Source organism: Lathyrus oleraceus, chromosome 3 (genome assembly GCF_024323335.1).
Source record: "Lathyrus oleraceus cultivar Zhongwan6 chromosome 3, CAAS_Psat_ZW6_1.0, whole genome shotgun sequence".
NCBI lineage: Eukaryota > Viridiplantae > Streptophyta > Magnoliopsida > Fabales > Fabaceae > Lathyrus > Lathyrus oleraceus.
The window spans coordinates 178191115-178210658 of NC_066581.1; the positions used below are offsets into that span (position 1 = coordinate 178191115).

At 34.6% G+C, this 19544-nt stretch overlaps 1 protein-coding gene across 5 annotated transcripts in view; it reads left to right on the plus strand.

Moving 5' to 3' along the window:
• The window catches only part of LOC127126099 (uncharacterized), a 37922-nt gene extending 23877 nt beyond the window's left edge, over positions 1 to 14045 (plus strand). For 2 of the 5 annotated variants that reach the window (XM_051054951.1, XM_051054954.1), the window contains exon 4: positions 12893 to 14045. In XM_051054951.1, the coding sequence (XP_050910908.1) occupies positions 12893 to 13830 (938 nt within the window). In that variant the 3' untranslated portion in view covers positions 13831 to 14045. Of the gene's footprint in view, positions 1 to 11967; positions 12160 to 12563; positions 12698 to 12844 lie in introns of those variants that run through there. The other 3 variants (XM_051054959.1, XM_051054958.1, XM_051054956.1) reach the window with 3 other exon arrangements.
• The last annotated feature ends 5499 nt before the right edge of the window (positions 14046 to 19544 follow it).

Here is a 19544-nt window from a genome sequence, read left to right on the forward strand (position 1 = left end):
CTATGACTAGAATAAATGAATAATCTATTCATTTTGATTATGGAACAAGTTTATACAAACTGCAAACTGAGATAATATCCTTTTTAACCTTCAGGATACTGATCACATAGAATCCTTAAGAAACACAAGTTTTGGTAGAAAAAATTTAAAAGCGAAAGATTCATGTAGCACCGAGATATTCACATAGTCCTTCCACCGAGCTCAACAATCTGATTACTACATAGCCTTCCTTCCACTAGGGCATGGATAAACTAGGTTATTCCCACAAGCCCATGACCATTAAAATTCCTTATAGCAGTTGTTGACTACTTCACCATTTAGATTGAGGATAAAGCCTTGGTGAAAAACCAAAACCAATAATATCCAGAAGTTTTAAAGAAAAACATTTTATCTTGGTGCAAGAATCCGTGGTTCGTAGTCACAAACAATAGAATTCGATTCACATACAACAACTTGAGAAAACTCTTCCAAGATTTGGGTGTTAAGCACCACTGCATATAAGTAGAGCACCCTTAAACCAATGACTAGATAGAGCTTCGGTTAGGCAGAAGAGCTTCGGCACTGGGGAGACACCATTTTGGCTCGCATATGGTATTGAGGTCGTCGCCACTGTCAAGAGCTTAGTTAGAGAACAACACATCTCCTCAGAAGAAAACTCACATGTGATCCGAGAAAAGACGGACTCCTTATATGAAGAAAAAAAATGCTTCACTTTCCATGTTGATGTTGACATCAAATAATTTGGAACCCAACCAAGTTCAAACGCTATTACACCTAAGTTTTTTTTTCTATTTTTTCTTACATAACACTACAATGTAACATTTTCTGATAGTAGAATTAATAAATAATATTTTCACCCCCCGAAGTTTGGTTATTACTATATTAATGACTTGTAAATCCTAAACCATCCACATCGGGACTAAACCTCAAACATGCAAGTGGTGGAACAATAAATGAAAAAGTTAGTAAATACACTAGGGCAAAATCTAATCCCCAAAGCTGACAGGTATATCTGAACCCTTCCTAAACTTTCTCTAAGATCGAAAAAAATCAGATAAACACAATAAAAAAGATAAATGAAAATGTCAAAATCAGATAAAAACACACCCAATAAAAATAAAGAATACAAAATAACAATGAAAACACTAAAAGAAAATATATAAAATTTGAGTCTTGTACTACCTCTTATTACATTTTGTTAATGAAAATAATAGAAATGAAAACGTGAGTAATAAGGTGAATGAGGTTTATTTTTATTAATTTATTATTATTTAATATAGAAATGGAAACATGAGGAATAGGGTGAATAACTTATTCATTATTTAAATAGCTTAGAATGATAAATTAAATTGTGAGCTTTTCATAATGGATAGAATTGTGCGGTTTTATTAATTAATTGAAAAACGTGGGAGCGGTGGATGAATGAGGTTTTTTAATATTTTTGAAAGAGTTTTTTATTTAAATAACTTAATTTTAAATAAATAAAAATCTAAAATAACTCAGATAATTTTTCAGATTATCTCACATCAAAGCAGGTGTGTCATATGAATTGGCGTCAACCCTTAAATTTAAAAAGGAGACGTCAATTAAATTGGCTTCTGTACATGGTACTGTCAATCCAATTGGCGTATGTGTGTAAGGAATGAGAGGAGGCAATTTTTTTAAATAGGGGGTATTTTATTTAAAATTCAAAATCGGACCAATTGGTATTAATATTATATGTGTTTACATAAGAACACCAAAAATAATAATGCCGTTGATCGGGATGACCCAACTGACCTCCAATACCACATCCCCTAGCTACACGGACACGTGGCCCTAACCCACGTTGATGACCCCAGGTGTCAGAGGATTTGAGGGTCCAGGAATATCACCATCGCCTGTAGGAGACTTCCTAAGATATTCAGACAAATCCAGGTAGTCTTATGTATGCAATGAAGCGCTATCACCATAGCTGAGTTCGTGACCCATGCTAGAGTAGTTGGGTTGTATTTGAGTTATTAGAGGGAGACTGGGACGATTTAAGGGTGACATTGGTGTGAATGGTGTGTTGAGGAAAGATTGAAATGGTCGTTGTGGTGTTTGGTAGCCATATGGTTGTTACATGTTTTGGTTTTGTGATGTTTGAGCTTTTTGGCTATAGTACCACATCCCCTAGCTACCCGAACGTTGGCCATAATCCACGCTAAGTGTTTTGCCTAAGGCATCTATGGTAGGGTGATGTGTTGGGTGTATGACGATGTTGGGTGTCTTAATGATGATCTTCTTGTTGGTTGTGGTACGGGGGATACTCTTGGTATTATGGTTGGATGTTTGACATGTTAAGTCGTATGTTAGTTTGTTTGTGGGACGATAATTTTGATGGGTATGAGGTTGTGAGTAACTGGTCTCGCAATGTTGTGTGGGGTTAGATGTTGAACCTTCTTGTGTGTAAGTTACATGGCGTAAGTCGTATAGGTACATATCCTCGAGGAACTCAAATTCAATCGATTTGTACCAAGCCATATAATTACGAGTTGTTTTTCATCGGTTGGCATCACATCGTCACTTAAGACATGGTCTTGTTGGTGCTTCTATTTTCGACACTCACATCTAGTGAAGCGTTGCCAAGGGTTAAAGTTCCATTAGTCATTAACTCTTCATAAATGTCATTCTCTGAGGTTTATCAAGGAATTTGGGATGTGTTAAAGCATATTGAATTGCAATTTAACACGGTCATTGTGGTGCATCTCCATAGTGGTGAACCTTATGATCGATGTGCATGCAATCCAAACGACTGCATCTTGTTCGTTTATTTCATGGTCATGATCCAAGTTTAGATATGGACGCCAAATGAACTGAAATGTGAAAATATATTAGATTAAAAAATGCGTGATATTAAAAATAAATTATTACGAATTAATTCGGTTAATGGCAATACATCTACTGGTTGAAGGTGATCCAAGAGATTGTGATATTGGGTAATATAATATCTAGGACATCTGTTGTAACTCATACCACGAGTTGACCATTTGCACCAAAAAAGAAAATATATTATTTAGAGATAATAATTGGTAAATAAATATCGTTAATTGTTAAGAAATTACTTTTGTGCGTACGGGAATATGAACGGGTTGTGGTTGACGGGCGCTAGGGACGGTAGTCTGGACCAACCTCATGCTTGAAGCAAAATAGTGCACCCAGAAAATATAGATGTGTCTTAATGTGCATTTTTACACAAAGAGTTATAAAGATAAGTCAAACAAGCGGCCCCTCAAGTATAACTTCTTATTTTATCTACATGTCTTAATAAAGGTAAATATATAACATGCATACTAGAACCACTACCTTCGGAAAATAAAAATAAACCAATTAAAAGCATAATATAACACCTAATTTTTATTATTCGAGCATCTTCAGTAGAATTTTCATCTAACTATAAGTTGTTGTAATATGCCTTAAGAGGTGAAAGGAGTATATCCTGACCTCTCGAGTTATCATCTAACAAGTCAGCACCTAAGAGTTCCATGGAAATTGAATTCACATAGTTGGTTTTCCCATTGTAATACCCCAAAATTTACCCTTCATTTTTCTTGGAAACATGGGATTGTGTTTCACATTGCATTAGCATCATACTAGGTCATACTCATTGCATACTGCATTAGTGACTTGGGAAATCAGGGTTTGATTGATCACTCCTTACCAGAAGGAGCCCACACAAAGCAAGATTGAGAATTGGACTTCATTCTCCAAATATACAAGTCTCAAGGGTCTCAAGGTGGTCCAGGTATCTTATGTTGGTCTACAGTTCATTAGTGGAATATTCAGAGCTCTCAGAGTGTGCATCTGCATTTAATCAAAAATTGGGGTTTCATGGCTATCCGCAACAGGCGAGGTTTGGTTGGAAGTAGAATGTCTCATTCATGTCATGATTAGAGAAGCATCTTGGCCTAAGAAGATCCACAATTATCTCACAAAGGTCCATTGGCAATCAGTTCCTAGTCATTTTTGCCCTAAAACCAGGGTTTGGTATAAAATCGGTTTATTGCTGATTCCTTGGTTGAAACTCATTTCCATGAACCTCCAAATGTCCACAAGGATCTACATGCAAAAAATCAGCTCTTTATTTGAGCCAGAGGTGCTTCAATTGATCAATGGAATCGGAAATCAGACAGATTGGGAAAAGTCAACAGTGGGGCCAGAAAAGTTAACTCCTGACATTTTGAAAGTGGAATCTCAAAATTCATGCCTAAGGGAGCCTACATGTGAAATTTGATCAAGGTTGGATCATGGATTCATCATTTAACCAAGAGTTTGAAAAGTTACTAAATTTGGAAATAGTTGATTTTCCATTTAAGGCATATTTTTATGGTTTTTGCACCCACTTTAAGTCCATTTTCCATAACGATGCAAGCTCCATTTGAAAATTTCTCCAACATGAAAGTTGTTCCTCTTGTTCCAAGCTTTCTAGAGATATAAAGTTTGTTTCATTTGGATTAAAATTGAGAGAGTTATGTTTGGTCAAAGTAAGACATTATTTTAGAACACTTAGAAATTTTTCTAAGTCCAGAATTTGCAAAATTTGTCAAGACTTATGGGCCAGATTTCTTGCACTTCAAGGCATCTTTTGAAAGCACTTTCTTCATGACAGTTGTACCTTGATATGTCCTTTTTCACACCTTTTTGGAACCACCCCATTTGGATCATTGGTTTGGAAGATATACTCATCTAAAGTTGGTATCATAGGCTAAATTTTTTTGACAGCATTTAGGCCAAACTGGCCCAACCATTTTGCAGCCATGAAACCTGAACTTTATGGCAATTTTCCACCCCTTTCCACTCACCATTTCAAGATGTGTTCAACATGAAAAATGTTAAGTTCCATGCCCTCTTTCTACTGTTTGCATTGCCTTGCAATTTGGATCATTGGTTTGGAAGATGCACTCATCTAAAGTTGGTATCATAGGCTGAATTTTTTGACAGCATTTAGGTCAAACTGGCCCAACCATTTTGCAGCCATGAAACCTGAACTTTATGGCCATTTTCCACCCCTTTCCACTCACCATTTCAAGATGTGTTCAACATGAAAAATGTTAAGTTCCATGCCCTCTTTCTACTGTTTGCATTGCCTTGCCATTTGGACATTTATTCATCAAGTTAAAATGCCTTAAAGTCACCCTGTTGGACTTATTTTCATGTTTTGCAGCATAAACCAACCAGCCCTTGCATTTCCTCATTTGGCCATTTGCTTTATGTGCTTGTGTTGTCAACTCGCTTAGGCTTTGCCACAATTGGATTTCCTAATACCACCCCACTTTTTTGCACTTTTTGCTCATGAATCCAAGTCACATTTCAAGCCCATTAGTCACATAAGACCTACATATATAAACTTCTAAAACCCTAATTAGAATGGAGGCTACAGAATTTTAGGACAAGGCAAGCAAAGGCAAACTTGGTTTTCATTTCAAGATCCATTCCTCACTTTTCAAGCACAAGCATCAAAAGAGCATTTCCTTTTTCTTCCACCCTCTCCATCAACAAGAAGCAGTGGACTTTCTCCACTAGGTAATCTCTTTATTCCAACCTTCCATGACCATATTCCATGTTTGTTCACCATGTTTTTCATGCTATTGTCACATTCATTCATGTTTACTTCATGCTATTTTCCACTATGTCATGCTTGTTTCATGCAAAAAAAAAATGTTAATATCATGCTATGTTTGTCTTATGGACCCTTCATTGAAGCATGTTCATTAAATTTTAATTTTGAAACATTGAATTTTTGCAAAAATCCTCGCCTGAAGCCCCCTTGTTGTTCGCTTTTCTACATGTTAGAGTAATTATTTTTAACGAAACAAAGCATCATTGTGTTCTACATGTTCCAAACTCAAACTTTTATTTTTACATCACCTCATTTGGAGCCCTGTAGCATTAGTTATGTTGGTTTGAAAATGGAGGAAATGGGCTGTGTTTTTCATATGTGCTGAATTTGGGTGCATGAAGCCCCCTTTTGTTCGCTTTTCTACATGCTATGGCCACTATTTTTCATAAAACAAGACACCATTGTGTTCTACATGTTTCAAACTTGAACTTTGATTTTTACGTCATCCCATTTGGAGCATTAGAGAGGGAGATATGCTAGTTGGAAGGTTGGTAGAAAATGGCTGCATTTTTGGGATTTTTTTTTCTATTTTGCATAAAAAAAATAACACAAACAAGATTTGAGCCCACGCGCATCCAACCAGCCGCCCCTAGTTTTATCCACTAGTGCATAACTGGAAGTTGACTTATTAATGCATAGTCCACATATTATTTTTAAGTGAATATTATTTTGCTGTCACGTTTTTTTCTTTTTTCTGTTGGGCTTGACGCTGGATATGCTATCCGCCCCCCACCACACACGAGGCCCATCATCACTATTTCCTTTTTATTTACTTCCTTCAATTCTTTTATTCTTTTTTATTCTGTTTTGATTTAATTAATAAAAAATATTTTATTTATTTATAAAAATACCAAAAAATATATTTTACATTCTTTAATGTTTTATTTAATTTATTTAATTTTTATTTTTATATTTTATTTAATGTTGATATTTTAAATTAATTATTTGTTTCAAATAGTCCATTTTAACACATAAATTTTTATTAATTTCATTTTCTTGACTTAAAATTATTTTTAGATTCTGATTTTTGGGATGAGGGTTGACCAATGTCTCATGGTCAACCTGACCTTTTATTGGAATTTTATTTCCCATTTTCAATTTATTCTTAATTTATTTCTAACCTAGTCTTGTTGTTTGACTTTTGGTTTGACCTTTGCTTTGATTCAATTAATTCAATAACTAATTTTCATTATTTTTAAAATCTTTTTGGGGGATGATGATGTCCTGGCCCCATATAACTTAGTTTAATTTTTCATAATTTTTGTGATTAATTTACTATTTATTTGACATTTTTTAAGTTGACTTGCCTTTTTGGTTGACTTTTGTATGATTGATGTTTAACATAGGGATTGCTTAGGGAAATTGAAGAGATCTTTTGATCCTCCCTTGTTCATCTCATATGTCATGTATTAGAGGCCATTCATCTTGATTTTATTTGATCCTTGTATCATTTCCCGATTAAATTATTCATTGATCCTTTGTGTGCATAGTTGTACTTGTTTGATTCATCTGATATTTTTTATACTTGTTTCTTTCATCCATGTTTAATATTGCTTGATTGTTTAACATGCTCATACTCTCATACATTATTTAATGTCTTATTATTTTATTCTTTGATTATTTGATTTGACCATATACATGTTTATTTACCTGACTGATTAATAATTGTTGCCTACTTGTATGATGTATGGGGCATTTATTCTTATTTGTTTGATTACCATGAACAATCCCCATTCATAACAAATTTATCCCTCTCCCATCAAATGTATAATATTTATTCTTTCATTCTTTATTCATTTGTTAATACAAGAATTAAAATGAGCATTCGATAACCATTTCAAAATAAGATCAAAACCTCGATTCAACGTCGAGTAATCATTTTTCAAAACTTAACAGAACCAACACGTATTCATCCATCTACCTTGTAAGTCGATTGCTTCATGCATCGCCATCAACCTTGTAAGTCGATTGCTTTATGCGTCGCCATCAACCTTGTAAGTCGATTGCCTCAGGCATCGTCATCTACCTTTATCCCTGGTTCCTCTCCTTGCCCCATCCGTCAATTCTTGTTCCGTTTAGGTAGCACCCATTAGCTAGAACCCTTTTGTATGATAACATAGGTAGAATTAACTCATTCTTTTGTATGATAACATGTGTAGAATTCCCTCATTCTTTTGTATGATAACATAGGTAGAATTCCCTCATTCTTTTGTATGATAACATAGGTAGAATTCCCTTACTCTTTGCATGGTAACATTAGGTAGATGTTCCCATTTGTAAATCTTAACCCATAGGTCCATATTGCATGACAACTCTAGGGAAGAGCTTCCCCATTTTTTAGATCTTCCGTGCATCTCCGGTCCTGTGGCATGTCACTCCGTCCTATTGCAAAGAGGTAACTGCCTAAGACTCGATTCAGCGAGCTGCGACACCTGCTGCTAGGACGTGAACACATTGCCCACTCTCCTTTGACACAACTGGTGTCCTCCTTTGTAAGTCCATGTTCAGATGGCAACCCCTATGTATCCGAACTACGGCAACTCTGATTCTCATGTTCAGATGAGATACGTAGGCACAAGGTGCGATGTCTTGCCGAGTTTGACTAACAACTAACAACTAATCTTTGTTTATTTTCGCCCTCGTTGCGATTCTTTTCTCTCGCCCTCGTTGCGATCGAGACATTCCCTTTCTCTTGCCCTAGTTGCAATCGAGACCCTTATTCCTGTAGTTAGTTGAACTACGTTTTTCTCTGATTCTCATTCCAGATGAGATACGTAGGCATAAGACGCGATGTCTTAGCGAGCACACATCTCTTTCACCCATAGGTAGCCGAGCTACGAAGACTCTGATTCTCATATTCATATGAGATACGTATGCAGTGGATGCAACATCCGTGCGAGTCATTTTCTTTGACCCCTATTTAGTAAATAGTACATTAGATATTACCTACACCCTTTAGACAAGAACAACAAGAGTGGATCCCGTAGAGTACTACAAATGCGTAGGGGTGCTAATACCTTCCCTTCACATAATCGACTCCCGAACCCAAGATTTGGTTGCGAGACCTTGTCTTTTCCTTTCCTTTCTCCAGGTTTACTTCGAGCGTTTCCTTTCCCTCCTTTGGATAAATAACGCACGGTGGCGACTCTTCTGTCATTTCTTTCTCGCCGGTTGTTTTTCGCACACTATATTTTTTAGGCTACGACACCCATTTACCGCCTTACCCTCGATAGACATCCCCAATAACATGTACATGTCTTCTAACGCTACGGTACATTCACCGGTTGGAAACCAGAATGTGTGCGTCTTGAGACGTCATCTTTCACATAAAGCTAGAATAAACTTATTATCAACCGACCAAGACATGATTTTGCTAACATGTCCAAAACCGACGAGTTCAGCATAAGGCTGAATCAACTCGTCGATGGCAACAAATTCGTGGTCACGAGTTCGAAACCTAGAAACATCCTAAAAAATAAACAAAAAAATAAGTTTTTTCATAAAAAAAATGTGTTAGAAAAATATAAGAAAATATGTTTTTACATAAAAACTTACATAAGTCGTTATGTTGGCGACAATTCCTCTATATGATTCACCAATATTGAGTAGAGATATTTTTCCGTAGTGTTATTGATGAAGAAGTATTGGTTACTGATGAAAATATGAGAGATAAATGTGGGGGAAAATTGTTATTGATGAAGAAGTGTAGGTTTATAATGTTTATTTATAATGAAAAGCATGCACTTGTGCCCATGCTAGAAATAAATGATAACGCCATCTGAATTGGCGATCACATGTAACATTTCCATGCTAACGCCATCTCAATTGGCGACTTCCTAGGTGTCTAATTGCATAGTTGTCTCGTGGCAGGTCTTCCATGCATAGTTTTTTCAATAGGCTGCATGGCTAAGGCATGCATCACAGAATCTCGAGGGCATGCATAGAAGACACCAAATGGACTGACGACTATGTAAAAATTTCCAAAGCAATCGCCAATTGAACTGGTGAATGTTATTGCATGCTTGTCTTGTCATGTTCTTCCATTAATGCTCTTACTCTTACTCATACCAACACAAGTTCATACTCTTACTCAAACCAACACAACTTCGTTGTCAAACCAACACAAGTTCATTATCATAATATGTCATATGCAACATAATATATTATCAATGCTCACTGCAACGGTGAGACATATGACTCTGATGTATACGGGTTTAGTTTTCGAAACACTGAAACTGTCTGATTTTCAATCAAGAAAAGTTCAAATTTCTTGCATTTGAAAAAAATGAATAGAAATTTATCTAGGATATTGTCTTATGTCACAAATCACATACCAGAATCCAATTTATTTCGAAAATAATCAATGTAAATTTTACCCGCTAAAGGTGCGAGATGATGAAGATGTTGAATATATGTTTGTTAGTCACAAACATTTTGGTTTCAACTCTATTAAGTTATATATTAATCTCCAATAAAGTATATCATCTCAACAATCTTAGATAACTGATCAAGTTGAATCTGATGAATTTGAATAAGAAGACTCAGATGAAGCCAATGCTGAAGTAGAAGTCAACGGCGTTGACGAAGAAGAAGAAGAAAGTGAGATACAGGTCGATCATATGTTAAACAACTATATTGATGATGACGATCATTGAATTCTATTACCTCTAAGTCAGGTATATTGTTTGCCTCAACATATAACAAACATGGACTTGCATGACGATGACACATCTGACAATATTTTTTACAACCTATATCCATGGTCAGAGGGTGAGTTAAAAGTGGAAGACAGGTTCTGTACTAAAGAAGAATGTGTGCGAGCTATTAAAAATTTTTACATGGAGAACTCTGCTGATTTCATTGTGAAATGCACTGATTCGAGAAGGTATTTCATTGAATGGCATAACATTCTTTGCAAGTTTCGGTTGGCTACGTTTCACAGGAAGAGAAGTGATTCTTGGAAGATAGCTTCTATAGACCCACCTCACAGTTGCACTGCCACTAATATTGTACATGATCACCGAAAACTAAGCATTACATTGATATGTTAAGATATTTTTCCGCTTGTTAACAAGGACCAACAGTGAAGGTGAGTATAATAATATCTCATATCGTCACATGATATAATTATACTCCATCGTACAAGAAAGTGTGGACTGCAAGGATAAAGGTTGTTGAACAAATATTCAGCAACTAGGAGGATTCATATAAAGAATTGCCATAATTTTTATGGGCGCTTAAGACATACTGTTGAAGCTAGCGAAAATATACCCGAACGTATCGCACGCTCGAACATACAACAGAGTCGCCATCAAACTTTATTTATCCCCAAAAGGAAAACATTGATAAAACCCGAGGGAAGAGATATGCTGGGTAAGGAAGTCGGTTATGCAAGGGGAAGGTATTAGCACCCCAAACATCCATGATAATCCATGGGAACCGTTTTGACTGTTATCGCTCAAATGGGTGTTACATCTAAGATTACTCGTAAAAGAATGGGAAAAGGAGAGAAATAGATAAAGTGTTCAGTGAGGATTAGGGTCCTCATGCCTACGTATCCTCATAGTGCAATGAGGAACTCAGAGCTTCGTAGTTCAAGGAACTAGAAGTGGGAGGTGGAAAGAAGTGTGATCAAAGTATGGTCTGGACCAAAGAATAATGTTTTGCACTCCAACAAGGGTGAAAAGATGAACTCAGGAGTAAGGTGGTTGTTACCAATACGTGGGCTAGTAAGACCGCCACTATAGGGTAAAGCCGAAAAGACGAAGAAATAGGTGTTTGGGAATAGTCCCAAACATCTCTTGGTTCACAAGGTGACCCAATATTTTTTTTATATTATTCTTAGATCAGTTCAAAAGGTCTTAAGGACGATGCTCGAAAGAGCTATGTAATTAATTTAAGACATGATAATTCAATAATAAATATAATTTTTCTAAACTAAAGGCTCTATTAGTTTTTGTTGGATTAAAAACATCAGAAGGATCGAAGTGCAATTGATTACCTATTAAATAATAAACTTAATTTTTCTAATAAATGTAATTTTCCTACTCATTAATTACCTATTAAATTAGAATTAGTCAGGTTAATAAACATAAGGGTATTAAACATAAGGCTAATGTTAACATAAGCAATTTATAAATAAAAGATTTATATTGAAAAAAATCAATTATCAAATTTTAATTAAAACAATGCATAATTTTCAAAAAGAAAATTTTTATATTTAACTCTTATCATGCACCCTTAAAACACATATTAGCATTACCCTAAACATAATTAACCATGAAATTAATACTTAATTAAAAAAATAGAATTAAATTTGTTTATTTTTTCGTGTGAGTGTTCAAGCGTCCATTTATCTAACTATATATAATCAATGCACCAAGTCACATTATCATTTTTCTGAACTCTTCTTCTCAAGTCTCTCGCATTCTTCTCTCTGGTTCATACTCTCTCTGTTTCATCTTCTCTCTCGTTCATACTCTCTCTGTTTCATCTTCTAAGATGAACAATCCAGCTGAGTAAGTTATTCAATTTATTTGTTCTTTTCATACAATCTGAACAATTTTGCTTGAATTAGCATGATTTTGTTGATTTTGTTGAATTCCAAATTTTCTCTGATCGTTAATTCTTGCATATCTTGAGTCAAATATGAGGGTTTCTGTTTTTGCACTATCGTCAATTTTGAGTGAAATATCAGTGTTTCTGTTATCTTGAATCAAACTTCCTCAAATTATTAATTCTTGAATGATAATGTTAACGTGTTTCTGTTATCTTGAATCAAACTTCCTCAGATTATTAATTCTTGAATGATAATGTTAACGTGTTTCTGTTATTTGCACTGTGGTCAATTTTGAGTTCTTTTATTACTTTCTTACCTTGGTATCTTGAGAATACTGACTTTGTGTGTTTGCTTTTTTTGTAGAGTTGAAATCCTCCTTAAGGATTTGTCATTCCAACAGGGTGAAATTGATAAAAAGATCAAGAAATTGGAATCGAAAATCAACAGCTATGATAGGAAAATGAAAAGAACGGAAGACAAAATGCCAGACCTATTTAGTAAGTAATAGATTTCAGTTGATTTATATAGTGCTGACTTTTACATCAGATTTCATGCTACTGTTCATTAATTTGTAACAGAAGCAATATTTATTCTCAACAAGAAGAATAACATTAACTCTAGGCGCATGTATTTTGTTTATACAGAAGTTGCTGAAGAAAATCATCAGCAAGATGAAGGAGTCCAAGATGTAGGTGAGATGGCTCCAAATCAGGCACATAATGATGTAGGTGAGATGGCTCCAAATCAGGCACTCAATGATGTAAGAGCCCAAGATATAGGTGAGATGGCTCCAAATCAGGCACACGTAGGAGCCCAAGATGATGGCTTTGCAAAATTGATGGCGGCGAAACTGTTACTAAAAATTCCTGATGATGCGTGGATGGAGCAAAGCGAGCAAGAGAAAGATGTTGGATATGCCAATTTTGATGAATTAGACCCAAGTGAGCTATATGGGAAACGGTATGAGAAAGAGAAAAAGGTTGGATATGGCCGTAAGGGATATAAATACTTATATGAGAAAGCCCGTCAGGCAGACAATGATGCAGGAGCTCAAGATGATGATTTTGGTGAAGCGTTGGCAGCGTTACTAAAAATTCCTAATGATGGATGGATGGAGCAAGGCGAGCAAGAGAAAGATGCTGCATATACCGAATTGGATGACTTAGACCCAAGTGAGCTATATGGGAAACGGTATGAGAATGAGAAAGATGACGGATATGGCTGTGAGGGATATCGATACTTAGATCAAAACGCTCGAGTACAGATTGCAAAGAAAGGACTGGGTGAAAATGCTGAAATTGTAATTGGTGCAAAGGTTGTTGCACAAGTTCCAGACGACCAACCTTTGGAGACTACTGCTCCAGTTCCCGGGAACCAGTTTAATACCCAAGTTCTTTACAGTGAAATCTATGATGAAATGGATCAATGTGGCGACAATTTCTCCTTAGAGAATTTTGTGGACAGTAATGTGAACTCATCTGAAACAGAACATGGTATGCTTGAGAATGGCAAACAGGAAATAGCAAAAATCATGAAAAAGAAGAAACTGGCTCAGGAGATATTACAAGTTCTGTACCCCCAACAGCTTCGAATTTCACAGGAAATCGAAAAATTAACCAAAGACAATTAATGTACACCTTCATATTTTTGTTGATCATTGTCTTCTTGAAAGTCTATAGATGGTCGCTGATGTAGTACATGTACATGTACATGTTTTAGCTTTTTAAAGGATAGGATTTTCATTTTTCTTTGTGTAAAGACATGATTGCTACTTTCCTCGACATAAATACACAAAATCTTTTACAGTAATGTTTTTACTACATTACTATAGTAATGTTATTATTATATTTATTCGTACTAAAGTTATTTAAAGAAGAATGATTGATACTTTAAATACTCTCATCATAATAGTATTCAAAATAAACCTTGATAGCTTTTTATCCTAATTCTTTTTATTGTTCGGTTGAGTCGGTTGGAGGTTAGGAAGTTAGTTGGATATCTGTTACAGTTAGTTGCAAATCTGTTTTGGTTTTTATTGTGTTAGTGAAAACTATTGGTTAGTTAATTCGGTTAGGCAGTTAGAATTTATTGACAGGTTGTAGTTTGTTAAGTTGGTTGAGGTTTTGTTAAGTTGGTTGATGGCATTGGGATGTTATTTAGGAAGTTGTTATCTGCGATTTTATTTTCTGTTGGACTTAAAAATCCTGCAATGCTGCTTATTCTACTGCTAGTGGCTTTTTCTCGTTTTTTTACAGGTAGTTCATGGAAGGGAAACTAACTTGGTCTTTGAATGACAATGGCATGAAGATGGTGATGTCTTGGAAATTATTTTAGCATGTTAGGACTTACTTGGATTTAGTCTCCCTATAATTTTTGTGACTCTTGAGATGGATTAGCATTGTTTTGAATGTATGGTTTACGTATTGGCATAAAGTGTTGTAATGCAATTTTCGATTCAAATGCAAATGTATTTGGAATTAGAATGGAGTTAGAGTTGTAATACGATGCACTTGGATTGAATAGAATTAGAATTTGAATGTGTAAGCAAAATGGTGTTTGGAATTTTAATGTTAGGTTTGAAATTATAATGAGTTTGGTTTTGAAAATTTGTAATGGAATGTATGTAATGTGCTTATATAAAACAAATAGTGTTGTGACCTTGGAAATAGAATGGATTTGTGTGATTGAATATGATTGGTGAAATTGAAATACAAAAATGATTGATATTTGGAAGGACGTTAGAAATTACATGAACCGAAAAATTAAAGTGTGTGGTTCAAGTCGGTTTATGATGATCCAATATTATGTGTCGGTGATCAACTTCTAAGAAATTTGGGAATTGGAATGAAAAAGCTCAATGAACATGGTTCATGTTGTTTATGTATTGAGAAGGTAATTTGGTTTGCGTTGGATATGGAAAATGAGCATTTAGGTTAATGGATTTTGATGGATATGAACATAGTAGCATTTGGATAAGAGAAATGATTCACAAAATGGATATGGAAATTGGATAATTGTTGGTAAAAAAGAAATAGTGGAATCGGATGTTAATTTTGAGTCGTGGGCTTAACATGTGAAACAAATTGTAATCCTTATACTCCTACATTTTATAAAAAAATACCAATTTTATCCTTATATATTTTTAAATAATTTATCATTTTATTATTTAAATACTTTTTAAATTTTATTTTACGTACCGGAAGACTTTGTAAAAGAATTTCGATAGTCATTTTTCACGTATTTTTTAAATTTTTTTTTTATGTACCGGAAGACTTTACAAAAGAGTTCTGGTACACAAAAATTGACTGCTGGAACTCTTTTACAAAGTCTTTCGATATAAAAAAAAAGTCAAAAAATGTTTGAAAAATGAGTACCGGAACTCTTTTGCGAAGTCTTCCGGTTCACAAAAATTAACTACCGGAACTCTTTTGCAAAGTCTTCCGGTACACAAAAAAATGATAAAAAATATTTGAAAATGACTATCGGAACTCTTTTGTAAAGTCTTCCGGTACATAAAATTTGACTACCGGAACTCTTTTACAAAGTCTTCCGGTACACACAAAAAATGTTAAAAAAATATTTGAAAAATGACTATCGGAACTTTTTTGCAAAGTCTTCCGGTACACAAAAATTGACTACCGGAACTCTTTTACAAAGTCTTTTGGTACACAAAAATTGACTACCGGAACTTTTTTGCAACGTCTTCCGGTACATAAAAAATATTTAAAAAATACTTGAAAAATAACTACGAAACTCTTTTACAAAGTCTTCCGATACACAAAAATAAAATTTTAAAAATATTTAAAAAATAAAATAATAAATTAATTAAAAATATACAAGGATAAAATTGGTATTTTTTATAAAATGTATGGGTGGAAGGATAAAAATGTAGGGGTATAAGGTAAAACTTTCATGAATGAAAGGGCCAACTATTAATTTGCCAATCATGACCCATTAATACGAAATTTATACAATCAATTTGAATTTAAAATCAATTTGAAGCAATGACGAAATGATCGTTGATATTTATGCTAAATGTCATGGTCAAGTATGATAAGTTGACTTTGGTCAACTGGTTGACCAAAAAGTCAACTGGTACAAAAAGATGATGAAATAAACTTCTCTGATTAAAAATGTGTGTTTAAGAGGGACCCATGAACCAATTAGAACTAATATATTTTATGAATGCATGATAGTGACTCCTAGTGATAATGTCATGATTGATCAAACTGAATCAAATGAACTTTAGATCAATGAAGTCCACTGGAATTAATGGGTGAAGTGACTCGGGGTCAAACGCAATTAATGACCTGGTGTAGTGGAATACGAATGCAAGCATGCTTGGCACCGATCAAACACGAGCCATGCAGTAAGGGTTTAGTTAGCTCAAAGATCAGGTGTCAAGTAATAACCAAAATCTCCAACCAGGAGATAGTCAGTACAAGCAATGCACTAATGTCAGGAACCACAAATAGGGTTTCCAAGTCAAAGCAAACCAAAAGGATCCTCAAATGTCATCAACCAAGCAATCAGAGTTTCACCCCCAGATGATGAGGAAAACCACAATCTTCAAGCCAAATCCCTGATTTTATCTACCATGAACTTTGAATCTATGATACTCGTTAGCAAGTGTTAATCATGACTGAATGATGTGTGTTAATGGGACATGAATGAGGTTAGGAAAAAAAAAGCAAAATGAGGGGGGGAGGGGGGATTTTGGGGTAGTACAACTGTCATACCATAATTTTTAACCCTAAGATCTTATATATCATTTGCATCATTTACACAAAAACAAGGTCACATCTTGGTCATTCCCCTTATCCATCTTTGGGTTTGCTTTTCGCAGAGATCATCAAGCACCTCTTTGTTGATGTTTTATCTTTATGTTTACATGATTAATTGATTATCTAATCACTAATCAAAATAGCAAAAAATGTGTTTTATTAAATTTATATTGCAAGTTAGGGATTTTCAATCAAGAGCATCTCAAAGTTTTGTGGCTTACTTCTCAAGGAAAGTCAAAGGTTCATGTGTTTATTTTCATGCCTTCTTCAATAAGCATCTTTAAACTTTGAGCAATTTAATCAAGAGGAAATCAAGGGTGCCTTATTTTGAGTTCATATGATCACCCATGAGCTTTGAAATGCAAGAAAGGTCCAAATGCACAAGCTTGTTCCAAGTGGTTTGACCAAAAAGTCAATATTTTAAAGCCAAGGTTCCAAGAATCACAACTCCTTCAATTCTCAACATTTCTTGAATGCTCATTTTTGCATATGACTCTTCTCAACACCCCCTGCAACTTCTCTTTACATGACAATAGTTTATTATTCTTGGAGGATCATCACAAGTTTGGAGACATTATAGGTCATTTGTGGACTTAATGAAATTTGACCTATTTTCAAGTGACTTTTTCCCAACTTTAAAAGATAATAACTTCTTCTATTTTCAAATATGAGGCCGATTCTTTTTTCACAATGCCAATTGTGACTCCCTCTATAATTTTGCTTCAAGGATCAAGGTTAGAATATGCTTGGAAGGCCATGGAATTCATTGAAACATTACAGGTCACTTTCAGCCATGAAGCACTCAAATGTTTCTAAGTTGTATGATTAGTTTTTCATGCCAACTTCAACATGACATAAATTTGTACTTAAGCATCTAAATACAACCTTTCTTGGCACATTGTAATCTTTGACATGATGTTAACACATTGCAAAAAGAATGGGATCAAAAAGCCTCCTGAGTAGGGTGCCTCATTGGGTTGAACATGGTGACTTGTAACTGAAGAAATTATCATTGCCCGAGTTTTGAACTTCACTAATCTCAATTCCAAACTGAATTAGCATATGTTTTGGAACTAAACATGTTTAACCAAGTCATTATAAGTTAACTGACCCTTAAAATGCATCATTTGGCTGCGTTTTAAGGAGTTTCAAGTCACATTTTTCTAACACTCGGATCAAATTCATTTTGTAGGAATTCTGCACCATTTCATACGTATTTGGATCCAATCACGTTTCCTATAAATAGAGGAAGCTATTGCATTCATTTCTAAGCTTTGGAGTGACAAGAAATCCCTGGTGCAACTTGAAATTTTTCCAGAAAATTCAACTATCATGTTGAGTTTCAGCTTGTTTCAATCCAATTTTTTATTCCATTAGCACCTTCGGCATCCTCTGAAATTTTTGCAACAATTCCCAAGCTCTGAGACCTTCTGAAGTGCTCTAACCAAATCGAGCTTCATCAACTTCTCATCACCATTTGGACAAGGTAGTTTTGAGCATCATTTGAACTCAAATAAGTTACCATAATTTAGTCATTCACTCTCTGATTCTTTTCCCTAACTTATCTGGTGTTGATTGATCGTGTTCATCATTTAATTTAATTTTTCATGGCTTGCTTATTTATGAAACTTCTCTGAAATTCCCTTTGTTAAGTTTATATAAATGAATTTGTAGCATGAGGTTGAATTCAGGATGAGAAGAGGGTCACAATGGTGGTGGTCTCGTGTTCTGAATTTACCAAAAGATGAAGCTTCGATGAGAGCTCACCGGAGAAGACGACCGGAGTTTTCTCAGGTTGTTTGAGTTTAGTTAGACACGTTGGAGGAATGAAATATTTTGATGGGTTGGATTTGAATTGGATCATGTGTATTGCTTGCAACGCGTTTCATCGTGTTCTCTAACATGTGAAGTGTTGGATCTGCCACGTCAGTTAATGAGGCGTGATCCAACGCTCCGTGTTTTTTTTCTTCTGATTTTAATTCTTTTTCTTTTATTATTTTTAATTTCTTTTTCTTTTAAAATTCATAGTAATTACATTATTTATCCAAAATAATTTCTAAAATTCTCTTTTATTTTTTTTATCTGATTTTTATTTATTTTCATTTCATTTCACTAACTTTCTATTTTTTATGAATTTTCTCTTTTCTCTTTTCTCTTTTCTTCTTTATTTTAATTGGTTTAAAAATACTTTTCTGCAATTTTAAATTCTGAAAAAATGATTATATGCTTCTTATTTTATTTTCAACCTTCCATAATTTTTTGGGCCATTTATTTAGTGTTTTGAAGGACTTTATGGATTTTCCATTTTATTTCTATTTCAAAATTCATTTAAAAAATACCTTTGGTGCATTTTTATTTCACTTAATTTCATTTTATATTTTGTGACTCTTGTGAACTTCTGTTGGCCTTAGATCATGATGGTTTAGACTTCAAGTCTCATCAAACTCAATGGATCTTGGGTGTTGATGGGATGATTGATTAGATGGTTTTTGTCCATCTTGTTCATGATGTATGGATTGGTACTTGATGAATTTTCATCATTTCAAATCTACCTTCTAAG